The 23,087-nt window shown below is 43.3% G+C and overlaps 1 protein-coding gene across 1 annotated transcript in view; it reads left to right on the plus strand.

Moving 5' to 3' along the window:
* The window catches only part of LOC124286522, a 31,984-nt gene extending 9,617 nt beyond the window's left edge, over positions 1–22,367 (plus strand). Inside the window, exon 2 of the mRNA XM_046722897.1 lies at positions 20,164–22,367. Within this exon, the coding sequence (XP_046578853.1) occupies positions 20,164–21,624 (1,461 nt within the window). The 3' untranslated portion in view covers positions 21,625–22,367. The remainder of the gene's footprint in view (positions 1–20,163) is intronic.
* The last annotated feature ends 720 nt before the right edge of the window (positions 22,368–23,087 follow it).

Consider the following 23,087-nt stretch of genomic DNA (forward strand, 5'->3'; position numbering starts at 1 on the left):
AGAAGGATTTTACTGCATTACAATAATCCGTATAGAAGGGTGTGTGATGCACTACAGTACCCTTTACAGAAGGGTTGTCCTGCACTACTGAAGGTGTGTGATACACTACAGTACTCTTTACAGAAGGGTTGTCCTGCACTACAGTACTCTTTACAGAAGGGTTGTCCTGCACTACAGTACTCTTTACAGAAGGGTTGTCATGCACTACAGTACCCTTTACAGAAGGGTTGTCCTGCACTACAGTACTCTTTACAGAAGGGTTGTCATGCACTACAGTACACTTTACGGAAGGGTTGTCCAGTACTACAGTACTCTTTACAGAAGGGTTGTCCTGTACTACAGTACACTTTACGGAAGGGTTGTCCTGTACTACAGTACTCTTTACAGAAGGGTTGTCCTGTACTACAGTACTCTTTACAGAAGGGTTGTCCTGCACTACAGTACTCTTTACAGAAGGGTTGTCCTGTACTACAGTACTCTTTACAGAAGGGTTGTCCTGCACTACAGTACTCTTTACAGAAGGGTTGTCCTGTACTACAGCACACTTTACAGAAGGGTTGTCCTGTACTTACACAGTACTCTTTACAGAAGGGTTGTCCTGTACTACAGTACTCTTTACAGAAGGGTTGTCCTGTACTACAGTACTCTTTACAGAAGGGTTGTCCTGTACTACAGTACTCTTTACAGAAGGGTTGTCCTGTACTCACAGTACTTTTACAGAAGGGTTGTCCTGTACTACAGTACTCTTTACAGAAGGGTTGTCCTGTACTACAGTACTCTTTACAGAAGGGTTGTCCCTGTACTACAGTACTCTTTACAGAAGGGTTGTCCTGCACTCACAGTACTCTTTTTACAGAAGGGTTGTCCTGTACCACAGTACTTTTACAGAAGGGTTGTCCTGCACTACAGTACCTCTTTACAGAAGGGTTGTCCTGCACTACAGTACTCTTTACAGAAGGGTTGTCCTGCACCACAGCACACACTTTACGGAAGGGTTGTCCTGTACTACAGTACTCTTTACAGAAGGGTTGTCCTGTACTACAGTACTTTACAGAAGGGTTGTCCTGTACTACAGTACTCTTTACAGAAGGGTTGTCCTGTACTACAGTACTCTTTACAGAAGGGTTGTCCTGTACTACAGTACTCTTTACAGAAGGGTTGTCCTGCACTACAGTACACTTTACAGAAGGGTTGTCCTGCACTACAGTACTCTTTACAGAAGGGTTGTCCTGTACTACAGTACTCTTTACAGAAGGGTTGTCCTGTACTACAGTACTCTTTACAGAAGGGTTGTCCTGTACTACAGTACTCTTTACAGAAGGGTTGTCCTGTACTACAGTACTCTTTACAGAAGGGTTGTCCTGTACTACAGTACTCTTTACAGGAGGGTTGTCCTGTACTACAGAAGGGTTGTCCTGTACTACAGTACTCTTTACAGAAGGGTTGTCCTGTACTACAGTACTCTTTACAGAAGGGTTGTCCTGTACTACAGTACTCTTTACAGAAGGGTTGTCCTGTACTACAGTACTCTTTACAGAAGGGTTGTCCTGTACTACAGTACTCTTTACAGAAGGGTTGTCCTGTACTACAGTACTCTTTACAGAAGGGTTGTCCTGTACTACAGTACTCTTTACAGAAGGGTTGTCACTACAGTACTCTTTACAGAAGGGTTGTCCTGTACTACTTTACAGAAGGGTTGTCCTGTACTACAGTACTCTTTACAGAAGGGTTGTCCTGTACTACAGTACAGTATTTTTACAGAAGGGTTGTCCTGTACTACAGTACTCTTTACAGAAGGGTTGTCCTGTACTACAGTACTCTTTACAGAAGGGTTGTCCTGCACTACAGTACTCTTTACAGAAGGGTTGTCCTGTACCACAGTACTCTTTTTACAGAAGGGTTGTCCTGTACTACAGTACTCTTTACAGAAGGGTTGTCCTGTACTACAGTACTTTACAGAAGGGTTGTCCTGTTTACAGCACTCTTTACAGAAGGGTTGTCCTGTACTACAGTACTCTTTACAGAAGGGTTGTCCTGTACTACAGTACTCTTTACAGAAGGGTTGTGTCCTATACTACAGTACTCTTTACAGAAGGGTTGTCCTGTACTACAGTACTCTTTACAGAAGGGTTGTCCTGTACTACAGTACTCTTTACAGAAGGGTTGTCCTGTACTACAGTACTCTTTACAGAAGGGTTGTCCTGTACTACAGTACTCTTTACAGAAGGGTTGTCCTGTACTACAGTACTCTTTACAGAAGGGTTGTCCTGTACTACAGTACTCTTTACAGAAGGGTTGTCCTGTACTACAGTACTCTTTACAGAAGGGTTGTCCTGCACTACAGTACTCTTTACAGAAGGGTTGTCCTGCACTACAGTACTCTTTACAGAAGGGTTGTCCTGCACTACAGTACTCTTTACAGAAGGGTTGTCCTGTACTACAGTACTCTTTACAGAAGGGTTGTCCTGTACTACAGTACTCTTTACAGAAGGGTTGTCCTGTACTACAGTACTCTTTACAGAAGGGTTGTCCTGTACTACAGTACTCTTTACAGAAGGGTTGTCCTGTACTACAGTACTCTTTACAGAAGGGTTGTCCTGTACTACAGTACTCTTTACAGAAGGGTTGTCCTGTACTACAGTACTCTTTACAGAAGGGTTGTCCTGTACTACAGTACTCTTTACAGAAGGGTTGTCCTGTACTACAGTACTCTTTACAGAAGGGTTGTCCTGTACTACAGTACTCTTTACAGAAGGGTTGTCCTGCACTACAGTACTCTTTACAGAAGGGTTGTCCTGTACTACAGTACTCTTTACAGAAGGGTTGTCCTGTACTACAGTACTCTTTACAGAAGGGTTGTCCTGTACTACAGTACTCTTTACAGAAGGGTTGTCCTGTACTACACAGTACACTCTTTACAGAAGGGTTGTCCTGTACTACAGTACTCTTTACAGAAGGGTTGTCCTGTACTACAGTACTCTTTACAGAAGGGTTGTCCTGTACTACAGTACTCTTTTACAGAAGGGTTGTCCTGTACTACAGTACTCTTTACAGAAGGGTTGTCCTGTACTACAGTACTCTTTACAGAAGGGTTGTCCTGTACTACAGTACTCTTTACAGAAGGGTTGTCCTGTACTACAGTACTCTTTACAGAAGGGTTGTCCTGTACTACATTACTCTTTACAGAAGGGTTGTCCTGCACTACAGTACTCTTTACAGAAGGGTTGTCCTGCACTACAGTACTCTTTACAGAAGGGTTGTCCTGTACTACAGTACTCTTTACAGAAGGGTTGTCCTGTACTACAGTACTCTTTACAGAAGGGTTGTCCTGCACTACAGTACTCTTTACAGAAGGGTTGTCCTGTACTACAGTACTCTTTACAGAAGGGTTGTCCTGTACTACAGTACTCTTTACAGAAGGGTTGTCCTGTACTACAGTACTCTTTACAGAAGGGTTGTCCTGTACTACAGTACTCTTTACAGAAGGGTTGTCCTGTACTACAGTACTCTTTACAGAAGGGTTGTCCTGTACTACAGTACACTTTACAGAAGGGTTGTCCTGTACTACAGTACACTTTACAGCAGGGTTGTCCTGTACTACAGTACTCTTTACAGAAGGGTTGTCCTGCACTACTGAAGGTGTTTGTGCACAGCAGTACTGTTAACCGACGTGGCGCTGTGTATCGACTGCGTTCATCAGACACGTTGCCCAGCATGGACGGCTCTCTTTACGGATGACGTTCTGTGGGGAAGGTTGTTTATCAAGGACACCGTGAACGGCTGTGGGAGTTGACGGGGCGTGCTGAACGAATGTGCACTAATTGAGAAAACCGTCCGTTCTGAGATAATTTCATTGCCGAAGAGTCTAAAATTATGCTGACAGATAAGTTGGAAATGTAAGGGAAGACGAGCAGTCTAGGCAAATAGATAACGCACATTTAGTTTCGCGTTTTGAAATAAAGCCGGCAAATTTTCACTTACAAAACATACTGAATTCAGCTTAGCATTGAAAAAATTACAAATTTCCCAATTTCGTTCCATGCTGTTTGCAAATGTTGACGAGGTGATTCGCCAGAGGGCGCTATTATCGCAAAAGCCCGGATGAAAGAAATTGCCATATCACGTGCTTCCCCTGGGATGGCGACAGAGTAGAAAAGCGCTGCGTGTGTTCGGACAGGCTTAGATGATATCAAATATCTATCACATGGGCTTGTATCTCACCCGTGAACAAGTATTTAGTAGCTCGTCGCTTGAGCGTCTTTAAATTACCTGTAAACTGTTCATCGTATTTTTTACATCAGATGGACGACTCTTGTACAGAATTCAATCATTACTCATTTCCCGCCTTGAATACAAATTAGGCTTTTTATTGCTTCTTTTATAGACAGAGCACATGGCAGCTGCTTGTGCTCATGCGCATACTTCAGTCATGCGCAGTGTGGGTCAGTACGAGGATATAACGTGTCTGGTCGGAACTCAGACCGTAATACAGCAGCTGGAAAACACATAGGAAATGGTGTTAGTATTTAAGAAGTTAATGGGTATTGGCGCAACTTATTAGGAACGCTTTATCCTGCACCTACGTTGCAACAGTTTCCAAACTGCCGTATCACGACACAAACAGAGGACAGAGGTAATGGCTGCTACACTTTCAGTCGCAGAACAAAGAGATAAAACTTTCTAACCCAGCTTCAATTAGTCTGCATTTGTTCTGTATGCCAACAAAATAAACAAGTGTCACATGGCGCTCGATTTCCATTTCAAAGTCGTTGCTGTAACCGCCTTCTGATAAAATGAAGCGTTATAAAATTAAAACCATGTAATGGATCCTTTGGGAGAAGGACATCATAGAAGCTATTCATTGTTCCACGGCTGTTTTCGGCGTCTCCTGGTGGTTTCATCATACAGATACATTAGTACCTTTTCCAGGGTCTCTAATTCATTTGATGTATTGTAATCTGTTTAGACAGCGCCGTAGTGTGAGACGTCCGATGGACGGCGGCCGCTGGTTTAATGAACTGTATGATATATGTCTAAAGGGAAGCGATATTGGACGGTCATAAATTCTACACCGCCCCTGTGTTTAATATTTCATGATCATTACGACACTCTGGCGACGATATTAATTGATAAAAATAATCTTCTCCGTAATTATGTAACACGTTCATTACTATTACCCAGCATGCCTCACGTTGACGTCGAGGGGTCTCGGACCGCCTCCCATGGCTCGGTGCGTTGGAAGATCAAAGCCGGGAGAAATGCTTCAGTGCGGGCTCACATGGTTTGTAAGCTAATTGCCCGCCTATATCGCACTTAGTTTGTAATAATGTATACTCCCCGATGTCATGCAACTTCTCTGTTTAATAGATTTCTTTCTGCTTGCAATATGATTAAGTAATCGATTTCCTGAAGAATTTTTTTTATCACCGTCAAACTCCAAATGGTTACTCATTCAGCTGTTAGGACTTGATTAATTTACATAGACGTTTGTTTGACTGTTTGAGCAGAAAACTAAATCGTGCATGGACTCAACCGTTCTTCATAATTAAAGGAGGAGTTCTTGGCGGTTAATGACGGCTAATAGGGAAATAGGTAGAACTGAAATGACTGTGTTGCTCTTACCAGGAAACAGCTCCGTGATATCCCAAAAACATACCTGGACCTTCTCTCACACCTTCATAACATACCTGGCTCGTCACTCATACCTTCATAAAATACCCGGACCTTCTCTCAAACCTTCATCACCCACCTGGACCTTCTCTCCCACCTTCATAACATACCTGGACCTTCTCTCACACCTTCATTACAGACCTGGACCTTCTATCACACCTTCATCACCGACCTGGACCTTCTCTCACACCTGCATAGCATACCTGGACCTTCACTCACACCATCATAAAATACCTGGACCTTCTCTCACACCTTCATCACAGACCTCACCCTTCTATCGCACCTTCATAACATACCTGGACCTTGACTCACACCATCATAAAATACCTGGACCTTCTCTCACACCTTCATCACAGACCTGACCCTTCTATCACACCTTCATTAAATACCTGGACCTTCTCTCGCACCTTCATAAAATACCTGGACCTTCTCTCACACCTTCATCACCGACCTGGACCTTCTCTCACACCTTCATCACCGACCTGGACCTTCTCTCACACCTTCATAACATACCTGGACCTTCACTCACACCATCATAACATACCTGGACCTTCTCTCACACCTTCATCACCGACCTGGCTCGTCACTCACACCTTCATAAAATACCCGGACCTTCTCTCAAACCTTCATCACCCACCTGGACCTTCCCTCCCACCTTCATAACATACCTGGACCTTCTCTCACACCTTCATAACATACCTGGACCTTCTCTCGCACCTTCATAAAATACCTGGACCTTCTCTCACACCTTCATCACCGACCTGGACCTTCTCTCACGGCGGTTAATGACGGCTAATAGGGAAATAGGTAGAACTGAAATGACCGTGTTGCTCTTACCAGGAAACAGCTCCGTGATATCCCAATAACATACCTGGCCCTTCTCTCACACCTTCATAACATACCTGGCTCGTCACTCATACCTTCATAAAATACCCGGACCTTCTCTCACACCTTCATAAAATACCTGGACCTTCACTCACACCATCATAAAATACCTGGACCTTCTCTCACACCTTCATCACAGACCTGACCCTTCTATCACACCTTCATTAAATACCTCGACCTTCTCTCGCACCTTCATAAAATACCTGGACCTTCTCTCACACCTTCATCACCGACCTGGACCTTCTCTCACACCTTCATCACTGACCTGGACCTTCTCTCACACCTTCATAACAAACTTGGACCTTCACTCACACCATCATAAAATACCTGGACCTTCTCTCACACCTTCATCACCGACCTGGATCTTCTCTCACACCTTCATCACAGACCTGGACCTTTTCTCACACCATCATAACATACCTGGACCTTCTCTCACACCTTCACCACAGACCTGGACCTTCTCTCACACCTTCATCACAGACCTGGACCTTCTCTCGCACCATCATAACATACCTGGACCTTCTCTCGCACCTTCATTAAATACCTGGACCTTCTCTCACACCTTCATCACCGACCTGGACCTTCTCTCACACCTTCATAACATACCTGGCTCGTCACTCACACCTTCATAAAATACCCGGACCTTCTCTCACACCTTCATCACAGACCTGACCCTTCTCTCACACCTTCATTAAATACCTGGACCTTGACTCACACCATCATAAAATACCTGGACCTTCTCTCACACCTTCATCACAGACCTGGACCTTCTCTCACACCTTCATCACCGACCTGGACCCTCTCTCACACCTTCATAACATACCTGGACCTTCACTCACACCATCATAACATACCTGGACCTTCTCTCACACCTTCATAACAGACCTGGACCTTCTCCCACACCTTCATCACAGACCTGGACCTTCTCTCGCACCTTCATAACATACCTGGACCTTCTCTCACACCTTCATTAAATACCTGGACCTTCTCTCACACCTTCATCGCCGACCTGGACCTTCTCTCACACCTTCATCACCGACCTGGACCTTCTCTCACACCTTCATAACATACCTGGCTCGTCACTCACACCTTCATAAAATACCCGGACCTTCTCTCACACCTTCATCAGCGACCTGAACCTTCACTCCCACCTTCATAACACACCTGGACCTTCACTCACACCATCATAAAATACCTGGACCTTCTCTCACACCTTCATCACAGACCTGAACCTTCTATCACACCATCATAAAATACCTGGACCTTCTCTCACACCTTCATCACAGACCTGACCCTTCTGTCACACCTTCATTAAATACCTGGACCTTGACTCACACCATCATAAAATACCTGGACCTTCTCTCACACCTTCATCACCGACCTGGACCTTCTCTCACACCTTCATCACCGACCTGGATCTTCTCTCACGGCGGTCAATGACGGCTAATAGGGAAATAGGTAGAACTGAAATGACTGTGTTGCTCTTACCAGGAAACAGCTCCGTGATATCCCAAAACATACCTGGCCCTTCTCTCACACCTTCATAACATACCTGGCTCGTCCTTCACCTTCATAAAATACCTGGACCTTCTCTCACACCTTCATCATCACAGACCTGACCTTCTATCACACCTTCATAAAATACCTGGACCTTCTCTCACACCTTCATGAAATACCTGGACCTTCACACCTTCATCACCGACCTGACCCTTCTCTCACACCTTCATCACCGACCTGACCTTCTCTCACACCTTCATCACCGACCTAGGCGTTCTCTCACCTCACACCAAATAGGTAGAACTGAAATGACCGTGTTGCTGGACCTTCTATCCCACACCTTCATCACAGACCTGACCCTTCTATCACACCTTCATAACATACCTGGACCTTCACTCACACCATCATAAAATACCCGGACCTTCTCTCACACCTTCATCACAGACCTGGACCTTCTCTCACACCTTCATCACCGACCTGGACCTTCACTCACACCATCATAAAATACCTGGACCTTCTCTCACACCATCATAAAATACCTGGACCTTCTCTCACACCATCATAAAATACCTGGACCTTCTCTCACACCTTCATCACAGACCTGAACCTTCTCTCACACCTTCATAAAATACCTGGACCTTCTCTCACACCTTCATCACAGACCTGACCCTTCAGTCACACCTTCATTAAATACCTGGACCTTCTCTCACACTTTCATAACATACCTGGACCTTCACTCACACCATCATAAAAGTACCTGGACCTTCTCTCACACCTTCATCACAGACCTGAACCTTCTCTCACACCTTCATTAAATACCTGGACCTTCTCTCACACCTTCATAAAATACCTGGACCTTCTCTCACACCTTCATCACCGACCTGGACCTTCTCTCACGGCGGTTAATGACGGCTAATAGGGAAATAGGTAGAACTGAAATGACCGTGTTGCTCTTACCAGGAAACAGCTCCGTGATATCCCAATAACATACCTGGACCTTCACTCACACCTTCATAAAATACCTGGACCTTCTCTCACACCTTCATCATAGACCTGATACCTGGACCTTTTACTCTCCTTCACCTGGACCTTCATCATAGACCTGATCCTTCTCTCACACCTTCATAAAATACCTGATCCTTCTCTCACACCTTCACACCTTCTCTCATCATCAGACCTGGACCTTCTCTCAAACCTTCATCACAGACCTGGACCTTCTCTCACACCTTCGCCACAGACCTGATCCTTCTCTCACAGCTTCATCACAGACCTGGACCTTCTCTCACACCTTCATCACAGACCTGGTCCTTCACTCACACCTTCATTAAATACCTGGACCTTCTCTCACACCTTCATCACCGACCTGGACCTTCTCTCACACCTTCATCACAGACCTGGACCCTCTCTCACACCTTCATTAATTATCTGGACCTTCTCTCACGCCTTCATAAAATACCTGGTCCTTCTCTCACACCTTCATTAAATACCTGGACCTTCTCTCACACCTTCATTAAATACCTGGACCTTCTCTCACACCTTCATCACAAACGAGGTCTCTCATGCCTATATCAAACGATCATATCTAATACATTTCATTATGATTCGTAAATGTTTTCTGAAATGTCATAAATTATGTATATCCCCTGGGCAAAACGCACATGCAGCCCGACCTTTCATTGTGTGTAATGTGTAATGCCTGATTCATCCCAGGAATGATATATTCCCTCACCCCACCGTTTTATATTTTCCCTGAACTTGCATGTGAAAAATACGTTGATGTGTAGTAAGGACATATGGTATAGAGACTGCAAGGATTGATGTGTGGTAAGGACACCTGATATAGACTTTGGAAGGAGTGTTGTGTAGTAAGGACACCTTGTTTATAGACTGCAAGGATTGATGTGTAGTAAGGACACCTGATATAGACTCTGCAAGGATTGATGTGTAGTAAGGAAACCTGATATAGACTCTGCAAGGATTGATGTCTCGTAGTGACACCTGGTCCAGACAACTAAGTCGCCGCGTCAGTTGTTACTTGCTAAACTACGTCTGCATTGCATTAGGTCAAGATGAACTTATAGCTTTGACCATGGTGCATGCATATTCGATGTCCAATTTATGTAATTGCTCAATTTTCTGTAGAGGAACACATCCGCTTAAGACCACGTTGGCTCCCTAGAAATATGTTTAGACATCCAATAAAGGTACAAGAGGTATGATTCATTCTATTTCCCACAGAAAAAAACCGTTTCCTTTTGATAATCTTTAAAATCAGAAATCACGTGCATACGAGATCTCAGCGTGGGCACAGCCGCCGCCATCTTGATTGATCGTCGGCATGGCGACGCCACACTGAGCGAACATTGCTTCTTTGTTTGTCGACTTCAGTATGAGATTTGGAAATAAAATTTCTATTCTGTTTTAAGCATCATCCTTCTGTGGCGCTGTGAGTGCAAGTATGCCCATCATGGCGCCTGTTGGAAGACACGGGCTGAATGACTCGCAGACACTACGATCTAATTTTGCGGGACAGGTCATGCAGAGACTCCTTTCAACATGGGATCATGTCCATGCAAGATGCAGCCATTTAACGGATGTGCGTCACGCAAATGTCTTTGTGTTTTCGGCGCTTCTGGGGAATTACTTCAGATTTAAGAGTGTTATGATGGAAAATTTGCCTGTATAGTTTTACGTTTAGAGATCATTTCCTGGAACAAGGATATTGAGTACATTTTGTTCAAATTAATGGCATTTTGGTTCCAGACGAGCCATCCGTGGCTGTGCAAACGTAACTACGCCGCAATATAGTTTCAGAAAAGGAATCACAAATATAATGTAATCATAGTTTCTTCTCTTCAACGAATACCTTGTAGTTCTATTACTCGCTCAGAGCCTGACCTGAGTCTGTACTAGCTGATGCTGAGTCCTTGCAGCAATGGGCAGATTAGTATGATAAAGACATAAGGGGGAACAGAAGAGGGGGGAACGTCGGTTCCAGAAACAGGAAGTTGAGTCGCCACAAGTGATGACTTGATGCTTGGAGTCATTAACATGACGTCCCAGGGTTCATGCTTGTTTTTAAAATGGCAAGCGTTCAGCGCCATTAGTAGTCAAACCGGGATCCATTGTTGTAGCTAATTGCTGAGGTTTTCTTTCCTATGGGCAATGGTCGCATTGGTCTTAAAACTGTAACCATTTTTATCAAAATGCTAAAATATTTCTCCCAGTTGATGATAGGTTTCGGGTTGAGTGGCAGAAATGGCCATGTGCATGGACATTGTCAGTAATCCTAGTAGTGTTAAAATGACCAGCCTGCTACTGTATGCTGCTGTGGGCGTCTTGTCCGACTCGTCCTCGTATCTTACTTCGCCTTCAGCAGGTTCAAACTATGAGACCAAGGAAGATTTCCAGTTGATGTATTTCTCGTGGCTTTACAGTATGTATCACTTCATACTTATTTCTTATACCATGTATTTTAAGTCACGCTCAAGACATCGCGAGAAAGATCTACTTAAGATGGGTTTTCTTGATACATGTCATCCCTAATATCAACCACGACCACCACCCCGCCTTAACCCATCATCACCACCACAATTGACCACTCCACCCGCCTCACCAACCATCACCACCACGACCACCACCCCGCCTCACCCATCATCACCACCACGACCACCTACCCGCCTCACCCACCATCACCACCACGACCACCACCCGCCTCACCCATCATCACCACCACGACCACCTACCCGCCTCACCCACCATCACCACCACGACCACCACCCTGCCTCACCCACATCATCACCTCCCACAACCTAATCACCCGCCCATCATCACCCACTTTCACCACTCTCACAACCACCTGCTCCTGCCTTCACCCACCATCACCACCACGACCACTCACACCCTGCCTCACCCATCATCACTCACCACGACTACCTACCCGCCTCACCCACCCATCACTTTACCTTACGACTCACCACCCTGCCTCACCCATCAATTTACCACTCATAACCACTTACCGGTTTTAATTTGTATCAATTTACCAAATGACCACCACCCTTGCTTCACCCAATTTTACCACTTACCTACCTTACTTCATCTTGCACTTTACCATTTATTATCATTTACTTTACCATTCCACCCCGCCTTTACCCACCATCACCACTTTACGATCTTCCCATCGCTTTAATTTGACACATTCACGTCACCACTTCACTCCAGCCTCTTCTCATTATCACCATCACCTTACTGACTACCACCTTCAGCCACCATCTACCACCTCACCATCTTGCCTTTACCCACCATCACCACCATTACCACCACCACCCCCGCCTTCACGACACACCATTTACGGGATTCACTTCCACTTTTCACGACTTCCACCACTTATTGACTACTCCACTGCTTTAATGACATTACCACTATAACCCACTTCCATTTGCTTTAATTTTGCGATACTTTACTTTATTGACTTTAATTTGCTCTTTAATTTGACCATTTACCTTTACTTCCACTTGTTTCTTTACTAATTTATTACCACTTTACGATCTACCACTCTTGCTTCACTACATCGATTCACTTTACCTAATTTTAATTTACATCTACGCATTTGCTCTTTACTCTGACATTTACTTATTTACTTAATTCTTTACTTATCACGACATTTAATTTTATTGACTACTTACCTTGTTTTACTGATAATTTATTACTTTACTACTTACTTTGTTTTTACATTTTATTACTTTATTTTACGCTGGACTACTTGTTTGTTTTTACTCTACTTTATTACTACTTTACGACTATTTACCTTTGAGCACACGACGACATTTACTTACTTTATCTGTTTTTAACGACGACATTTTACTTTACGATTCATTTACCTTTGTTTTACTTTAATTTATTTACTCTACTTTAATTTAACTCTTTACACGACACTTTAATTTACTTTGTTTACGATGACATTTACGATAAGTTTTAATGACATTACTATTTTATTGCTTTACCGACGACATTTAATTTTTTTTATTGACGACGACGAGATTAATGACGACATTTACTTTAATACTCGACTTTAATTTAATGACATTTACTTTACTTTATAATTTTACTTTAATTTAATGATACGATACGACATTAATTTTACGACGACTTTAATTTACGATTACGACATTTATTTACTTTACTTCATTTACTTTATTTACCGACGACATTTACTTTTATTGATTTTATTTTACTCGGAGCAGTTAATATTTATTTATTTACGACGCGACTTTAACATTTGACGACATTTATTTTATTGACTTACTTACCTTGAGCAGCTAATGACGATACGCATTTTACTTTATTTTATTAATGACGATACGACGACGATCTGTTTTACGACGACATTTATTTATTGATGACTTTGTTTACTGACTACTTTACTTTATTTATTTATGCATTGACTTTGCTTTTACTGATTCCATTACTTACTTATTGAGATGATTTTGCTTTTATTTATTACGCATTTTATTGATTTATTTAATTTTATATTTATTTATTTATTACTTAATACGACGAAATTTTATCGATTTATTTTATTTATTTACTTTGTTTTTTACGACATTTATTTACGCATTTTTACTTTACGATATTTACTTTATTGATGATGATGGAGTTTTTACGACGAGACATGGACGACATTTTGTTTTACTGATGATATGATGATGATTTACGATGAGCTTTTACCGATGACATGATGATGAGCGGGATGATGACATTTAAATATTTACGAGACGATGACGATGACATGATGATCTGACGATGACGATGACATGATGACGGATGGAGCGATGACATGATGACACTTTACTGACGATATTTATTTCGACATTGCTTTATATATTTATATGACGATGAGCGGGATGATGACATGATACATACGGACATTTTTACTTACGACATGATGACATTTTATTTTACGATGATATTTACGATGCATGATGATGATGACATTATTATGATGATGAAGCGATGGGATGATATTTATGTTTTATTTATTTTCATCATCACCACCCTGCCCCACCCACCATCAACACACACACACACACACACACACACACACACACAAACACACGCCTCTCAAACACACACACGCCCCCACAAACACACACCTCACACACCATCGCCACCACCCTGCCTCACCCACCATCACCACCACCACCATCACCACCACCACCCCCGCCTCACACACCATCACCATCACCACCACCATCCCCGCCTCACCCACCACCACCACCACCACCCCCACCCCACCATCCTCACCCACCATCATCATCACCACCACCACACCTCACCCACCATCAACACACACACACACACACACACACACACACACACACCTCACAAACACACGCCTCAAACACACACACGCCTCACACACACACATCGCCTCACACACCATCGCATTAGCCCCTTCAGTATGGTGACGCAGTAAAAGCTATTGTCATTTTCAATACTTCGTTCATGATTCTTAGGAAGCAGTCGTTTCAAGATTAAATGTATATCAAGTCCTGGATTCATAAAATCAATTTGTAACAAGGTATTTCAGTGATCATCACACCGGACTGGATCACACAATTAGAATAATGCATCACGCTCGAGTAACCCTCGGAACAAATACGGACTATTCCGAGCAAAGTACATTACTTTCCAAAAAAGACAAAAGTGATTCTAATTCTTAGGTGTGTGCTCGTGTTTTCACTTTATTCAAGTCGTGTACACACGCCATAGAGACATCCGCAGGCTTTGTGAACGCGCGCCCAACATACTCAGCTCGACCGTCTGACAGCCAGTCTGCAGAAGCTGAATTCTGCACAACTAGCTCTCGATCAATCCAGTTATCGCTGTAATTCCCCTATCCCATTCACGGGGTTAAATGATCCGTGCCAGATTAGTAATCCATCAGATGAATATTTACATGCTGTATTATTTATTTGATAGATTTTTTATCCGGGAATTACATTATTGATGTGTTTTACACAAACACTGCTCAATGTATCAGGAATCAATTCATTGTTAACACTATAAAATTTAAATTTTAATTTTGTATTTGTTTCATCATCAAAGCCCCAGCCTGGTCCAGCGAAGGCTCATACTGCTTAGCGGTGATGGCTGAGATGGCGGACGTAGTTTGAACATGGGACAGATATTTCCCCCAATGTATTGTAACACCCAGAATAATGCAAAAGCTATAGATTCTGACAAACTCTTGAAAGGAAACATGGCAATAAAGCGCAATGAGTATCGCAGGTAATGGCACAGAATGACTCATTTACACTGCCAAGCATGTCAAAGACCGCTTCTAATCGATCTCTACTGCGTATTGCATATTGATATAGAGGTGTGCGTTTTCAGCATAGTCAGAGCACGGAATCCGGGAACTTCATTTCCAGAGACTCTATGAACTATCATATTATACTGCTCTCAAATCACGAAAAACACTGCTCGATCAAAGGCGCAGAAAACAATCACATTGTCGGCAGTGTGTAATAGTGCCATCGCTCGAGGCCAGGGGGATTCAATCGGTATGCAATTCAACTGCTAAATATATGGTGTTTTTTTATACTATCGATATCAAAGAACAGCAAATGTTAGTTTTTGTTGACGTGATAATGTTTCATCGTGGGCTGTGTTGGCGTGCAACCTTAATCCAAGCGATAATTCTTTCGCAATGTAGCAGACAATAAAACTAATTTGCAATATTTTCTCCTTTGATACAGCTGTGTAATAGTATTTAAAGACCGAAAACAAGTTGGAAATGAAGCATCAGTTATTAATGTCTACATGATAGGACCCCATAAACAGACGAAATATTCCCCGTGTTCCATGTTGCGGCAGAACGGGTCGCCGGGGAGACGTTAACCCCCACCTCCAGGTCGCCATCTTCTTTTGATGTTCTCATCCCTCCCAGGAAATAGCTTTTGATCAAGCATATTAGCTTATTACACAACGTTCCGCCTATTAGCTGGTGGAGTTGCCGAAGTAGGTGATGTGGGAGAATAGGCTTCTCCGATGTTACAGAAATACATCTGCAATGACAGAAGTTTACGGCGATGATTGTACTAGTAAATAGGTCATCCGATATCTGACAGAATTACCCAACAAAAGGACGGGGTATTTCTACGTTAATCTACTATATCTTGTAAGTACCAAGAAGGCTCAGGGTTGGTATAGAGCTGTAAACTAGACTTTCCTCCCTAGTATGGCAAGTTCTGACAAGTTCTGACAAGTCCTTCAGAACTGATACACCACATATACCGTCTTCCCCCAGACTGTACACACTTCCTTATAACAGTGACAATCACGGGTCAATTTTCAGACAAACCCCTTCCGTGGCAGCGTCAGATCTTCACGTGTATGTGTGTGGCTTGAGACCCGTGGGTTAAGGTGAACTGACTTGTGTGTGAGCCTGACCCGAGTTGTTGGGAAGATGATTTTTGTAGTATCCATCAGTGAATTGCGATCTCTTATTACATGGAAGCTGTATCGCACGTCGTTAAGGCCATCAAGACACCACGGCCCGACCAAATGCAAGACATTATTTGCAAAACACAGGAAACTCAGGAAGGAAACCATTTGTTTGACTTTATCAAACAGCAGGAACTGTACCAGCTTACCGTGTGCTGATAGGCTAGAGACTGCTATCGGTGTATTCTCACCTAATATGGGGGTCGGAATTGTCCCTGATGAACGACTGGTTAAGTCTGATAGCAAGCCAAATCCGCGAACGCTGACTGAAATGGTCAAAATAAGTCTGATCATGACCCGGTACTACTTTCATGAAGATTATGTCAAGGAATTATAAAGGAATTTGAAAAACAATGTTACAAGTGTAATAGACCAACATGGAAAGAATCGTGAACTGTAACAAAGTCCTAGGTTACCTGCTGATGAATTAACATTACCTCATCATATACTGACACTATTTAACTAAGTCATAACTTGTTGTAGGAACGAAGTACATTTACAAACGTTTGAGGTGGCGCAACAGTGTAAAGTATAACATAAAGGTCCGCCAGTATAAAGGTGTTCAGTGAGTGAGTGAGTTTAGTTTTACACCGCACTCAGCAATATTCCAGCTATATGGCGGCGGTCTGTAAATAATCAAGTCTGGACCAGTGATCAATAGCATGAGCATCGATCTGCGCAATTGGGAACCGATGACATGTGTCAACTAAGTCAGCGAGCCTGACACCCGATTCCGTTTGTCGCCTCTTACGACAAGCATGGGTTACTGAAGGTTCAGTCTAACCCGGACCTTCACGGGTTATAAAGGTGTTCAGAAGGAAAGGACTTGGTATACGTGGCATCGATCTTTAACCCATGTGTCAATGGCCGTCAGAGAGATTCCCTTACCAAACATATACATTCGGCAGCTGTACACACATAGATGGTATATCATTGTGTGGCAGAGACATTTGTCATGGTGTTTTTAATAAGTTAGTTTGTTTTGTTTGTATGGTACTATTTTATAATTATTTCTAATTATTACTGTTTTCTAATGGTTGTAGTTTTAAGCATGTGACAATCACGTTGACATTTGTTGTATTTCATTCATCCGAAACCCATATTACGGTTATGATGCAGAAAATATGCTGGATCAAGAGTATGGTCTCATTCTGGATCCAGGATGGAATTTGTTCCTAATTTGATCCTAATTCGTAGCTCCCAATTGGCTTATTTCAAATTAACATAGTCCCCATGCACCAATCTGACCACCCCTGTGATAGGACTGTAAACAGTATGGCACAGCACAGCACAGCACAGCACAGCACAGCACAGCACAGCACAGCACAGCACCCAGGCAACAAGGCAACATCGCAGGTGGCAGTAAAATAAAAACTTGGAAGGTTTTACTGCTAAACACCACCCCTCTATCAAGTAATGACTACTCAAGTGATTCTTTACATTGCCCTTTAGCTTGTACAGATGGTTTCACTTTTAAGGTTTGGTCACTTCCCTTATAGTTTCTATTTTTTAACCATTCACTTTGGTGAGTGTACTGGTGCTGTAATGGTAAGGCAGTTGGGTCTGTTAGTCATGGAGGGACTTCAAGGAGGAGGGGGTCCAGAACAGGGTGAGCAGCCAGGGTCAGATACAATGCCAGATTTAGAATCAGATCCATGTCTCGCTGGTCTTAGTGGCAGTTTGAAGCAGATGGGTGTAGTGCCTGTATTATATTTTAAGGATTGGATGGTTTCCTATTTACAATCGATAGGGAAGTTGTCGGGTGATAGTCAGTCTAGCCGTGATGGTACTTTAGGTGGAAAAGGTTTTCAGTTCACACCTGATAACCAATCTGTAGTTACCTTACGTCAGACCCCTAAATTGTCATCTTTCTTTGGCGAACCTGGTACAGGTGAGGCTTCTTGATCATATGACGCTATGAGGTAGAGTGTCTCTTGGTTGAGAGTGCTTATCCTGACGATGTCATATCTGAGGATGTACGACGCTCTCTAAAGGGAAAGGCTTCACTCTTAGGTCCACAGTCTACCATTGATTCATGGTTAGCTAAACTATAGGTCTTTATAGTAGTTGTGGGGCAAGATGGCAAGATTCTATAGTGCCCAACAGATGGCAGAAAAGGACGTTTCCTCTTGGGGTTGCAGACTTGAAGACCAATATGCCTTAATACAGATTTGAAGGATGTGTCTGGTCAAAGGTTTGACTACTTTTATTGACTGTCTGAATAAACCGCACCTCACCCCTACAGCGAATCACGTGGTTACTAAAACAACTGTAACAATTACATATTAACCATAAGTGTAGGATTATAATCTGTTCTATTTCTAATATTTGCACATGTGCGTTTTAGCGATTGGTCAGAGGAGGTTTTATGACGTCACCATGCTTCGTTGTTAAAAATATACGATATGGCGGCACCCATTGTTCATGACATAGCAAATTATTTACTGTACGTCATCTGGGATCAGTGCTTTGCGACAGTCGTAAGTCTTTATACTACAGACGTGGATGTTTAAAGTTCTAGTCTTTAGGCCGTCCGTATTTTTTTCTGTGTTTCTCATCTCCCGATCGACCCAGACTTTCCTTCCGACGGAAAAAAACAAACAGTTTTTTTATTTTACGAAATGCCGCCGACAACATTAATTTCAGCCCGATAAAACGAAAAATGTGTCTCAAAAGTCAACTTTGAAAAAAATATAATATTTTGAAAAGTCTCTCAAGCATCTAAATTGGCCACTCGCCTCTTTCCGTGACCTACAAACGCCATCCGTCTTGCCGGAATGAAACGAGTAGTTACGAATGCTAAATGGGCGATCTTTTTGAATTCATCTTCCCTTCACTAATCCGCTTGGAGCGCTGATCCGGACGGTCAAAAAAAATGTGGATGGCCTTAGTGTAGTTACCCCAGAATGGTTGAGATTTCACACGAATCCTTTAGTATAATTTTCTATTTGTAGATAATACTGTAATGAAGAAATATGTATTTTAAGAAGCCCTCTTTACAATTTGTACTTGAAATTGACTTGTGTATATGTGCAGACTTGGTCCCATCGTTATATGGCTGAAAAAGTGTTAATGCGACGTAAATGTCAATGTCAACTCACTCACTCACTCACATACTCACACACTCACTCACTCACTCACTCACTCACTCTTTATTTCTCCTCTTAAAGTGTTAACGTATAGTAAACTGCCGAGCAAAAGAACGTACATGTTAAAGTGTTACAAGGTGGTTAAACTGAAACCAGTCGAAGAAGCGCTGGAAAGCTAAGATGGAATCCGAGAAGGGAAATTGTCGCGTTGTCGCATTGACGCATTGTCGCGCTTTGGTTAATTTTGCCTCATTTTGCTTGTATTTGAGAGGGCGACAACGCGACAACGCGACAATGTCCCTTCCAGGATTCCATAATGATGCCTGTATCACACACGTGAACATCCACCATCAAACATGGGTGTATACTTTGTCCGACAGTTTAGAATAAACTACGCCAAACTCAGAATAACTGATTAACTGAACCTCTGACTGAATGCTGAAAGGATCGGGGAGGGATAGAAAGTTCGTAATTTATCGTAGCGCATTGCTTATTGTCTAACTATGTATTGCAGATGTACGCCGTACAGCGCCGCTATGTGAGAAAGTACCGACTGTCGGACTCGGACTACGATGACCACGATGACCATGAGGATCAGGAGGACGACGGGGAGTGTACGAAGTTTCTGACATCTTTGAAAAGAGACTGGAGCGGCGTCCCTGAGATGCTGCTGGAGGATATCTTCACCCTGCTGACGCCCAAGTACCGCCACGTGGCGTCCCAAGTTTGCAACTTATGGCGCGCCACGTTCTACTCTCCCCGTGTGTGGGAGACTTTCACCCTGTTAGAGAGGACCCTAACACGCCGTATCTTCAACCTGTACAAGGGCTACCAGCGCGACCTCTGTTGCAGGAAGACCCAGGTGTGCCTGTTAAAGGTGGGAGCACACTTCAAGAGGATCATCATAACGCCGATCGACAACTTTTTCAGCCTGTATGAGTTTCTCAGAGTACTAAACTGTTTCTTTGAGTTTTATGAAGACTTTCCAATGCCCAAACTGCATACTTTCTTGTTCACGTTCTCGTGCGAGAGCCGCGGCATAGCTGGTGTGAGAATCCATGGAACTGGTGGTAAAATCCTAGATATCCTGAAGTTGACGCTGAGAAACATCCCCACTCTGAAGTGTCTGAGACTGAACCAACTCCTCCTAGATGAATGCGAAGTTCCAGGCCTAATTGAATCCATGATAGGCAGCTGCCAGGACACCATGCGGAGATTGGAACTCCTCAACCTGTCCAAAGTCCCAGTTCCACTGCCAGAACTGGCCAGGTTCTCCAACCTGTTCCATCTAACCGTCAGCCCCCAGCACATGGACGAGGAAATGCTGCTGCTGCTGGGCGGGATGGGGCTGGTGTATCTTCATATTCTGCAGGACCCCTACACGTGCGACTGTGAGGCAGTGTCGTACGAGGCATGGAAGCTGTTGAAGGAAATTGCACCACAATTAAGAGTCATTTTAGAGATACAAGGCCTGACAAAAAAGGATCTTCTGTTCCAACCAAGAGCTCCTGTTTCTGAGGTGCGCTTTTCTACACCATATTCGAAGATGACAGCAGACATCGCCAGTACGATCGTGGAGCACTACAGCAAGACTCTCGAAGTGATAGTACAGAAACACCTTCCTAGAATTCAAGGTCCTAGATCTTTCCACGACAGAGGGGACTCCCACTTCTTGTTTATCGTACAGCATTGCCAGCGCCTACGCAAACTTGTGATTCGGGAGAGGTTGTCTAATGCCTCACTTATTTTATTGGCAAACAGAGGCAAGAGTCTAAAGTCGCTACTTGTTCGGCAGAATGCCCTCTTGAAGAAGTGCGACTGGCCAAAGTCTCCAGACTGGTCAACAGATTTTCACAGACATCTGAAGAAGACAGCAAGGTCGTATGAAGATTCCAAAATAGAAGTAGCAAAGGTGATGGGTCAATCGTGGAGGCCATTGAGAGATGACGAGTTCATGAGATTGTATTCTCGATAACGAATTGCTGTGTTTCTTCCGAAAGTGTAACCTACGCCTGAGTGTGGGTTTGTGATATCGTGACTTGCCCAGAACGTATGTACAGATGTAATGTTCAATGTCACATTGAATGGCTTTTGAAAAACTATATGACGTGTATCTTGAAGGACAATAGTATGGCTAGCAACGTTGATTGGCCTATGAACAAATGTGTATCTGATGGGGATGTTACTGAAGGACAGAGATCACGCCTGCATGTTAATGTTTACTAGACTTCTTGTAGTGTTTACATGTGTAACAATTATTATTACAGTTTGCTTTGAGCTATATGTTTTCTATATTGCTATTCAGTGGGTTAATTCATCTTTTTTATACAATTATTTTGTATTTGAAACACGTTTTCCTCACCTGGCTGAAGGTTGAGTGAGCAGAATATATGCATGGACTGACGTGAGTATCTCCTTCTCCGAAGCCATTGCAAGAATCAAACGGAAACGTTATTTTCCATAACAATGGTGACACCGCGTTTGTTCTATTATCCTTTTGGACTATATATCTGCTACATTTCTCCATGTCACAGCTGCTACCTCAATTTCATCCCACAGTTATGTTTTCTTTCTACCCAACCCTACTGTTGCAGTCTTTGGAGTGCTGTTGGTTCTCCTAACACTACAGCTTTTACCCCCAACCGATCCTATAGTTGTTGTTTCCCCCACCCTACAGCTTATACTTCTCCTGTCCAATGGCGGCATTGCCACCCATCTGGAAATTGCAGCTTCTTCCACAACATAACTGATACTTCACCCAACCTACAGCGGATACCTGCCCAAACCTAAAGCTGGAGCTTCCGCCCTACAGTACTTTTTACAGCTCCAAACTACAGTTTCTGCTTGTCCTTTGTTGTTGTTGATACTACCACCCCACATGACAGTTCCCCCTACCCGCAACCTACAGCCGTTACTCCTACCCTATCCCACAATTATTACATATATACGCTGATACTATACCACATGGGGAAAAGCCGTCTGAGGGAAGTGATCCAGGGAACTTACGGTGACAGTAAACTGTGACAAAGTACTGTGACTATGTGTCCCAGTCCACCCAGCTGTGAATGGCTACCTCGTAAGGATGGGAAAACCACTTTCACCTGGTGCGGCTGCAAGAGTGGTTTGATCCCCAGGAAGTTGAAATTGAAAATACGATGTGCCGTTGAGATTGACATCCAATGATCGAGGGAAAAACAAAGCACCTTTGAGCAGCTGAGCTTGATATTGGTTCAGTATATATCAGTATGTATGTATATGGTCCCATCACACACCACAGTGTGTACTGTACATTGAGATGTTCCCCGACGGGCCATCACACAACACAGTGTAGACCTGTACATTGAGATGTGCCCCAACGGGCCATCACACAACACAGTGTAGACCTGTACATTGAGATGTGTCCCAACGGACCATCACACAACACAGTGCGGGCCTGTA

The sequence above is a fragment of the Haliotis rubra genome, unplaced genomic scaffold, assembly GCF_003918875.1.
Source record: "Haliotis rubra isolate DU_JTF1 unplaced genomic scaffold, ASM391887v1 Scf110, whole genome shotgun sequence".
Lineage (NCBI taxonomy): Eukaryota > Metazoa > Mollusca > Gastropoda > Lepetellida > Haliotidae > Haliotis > Haliotis rubra.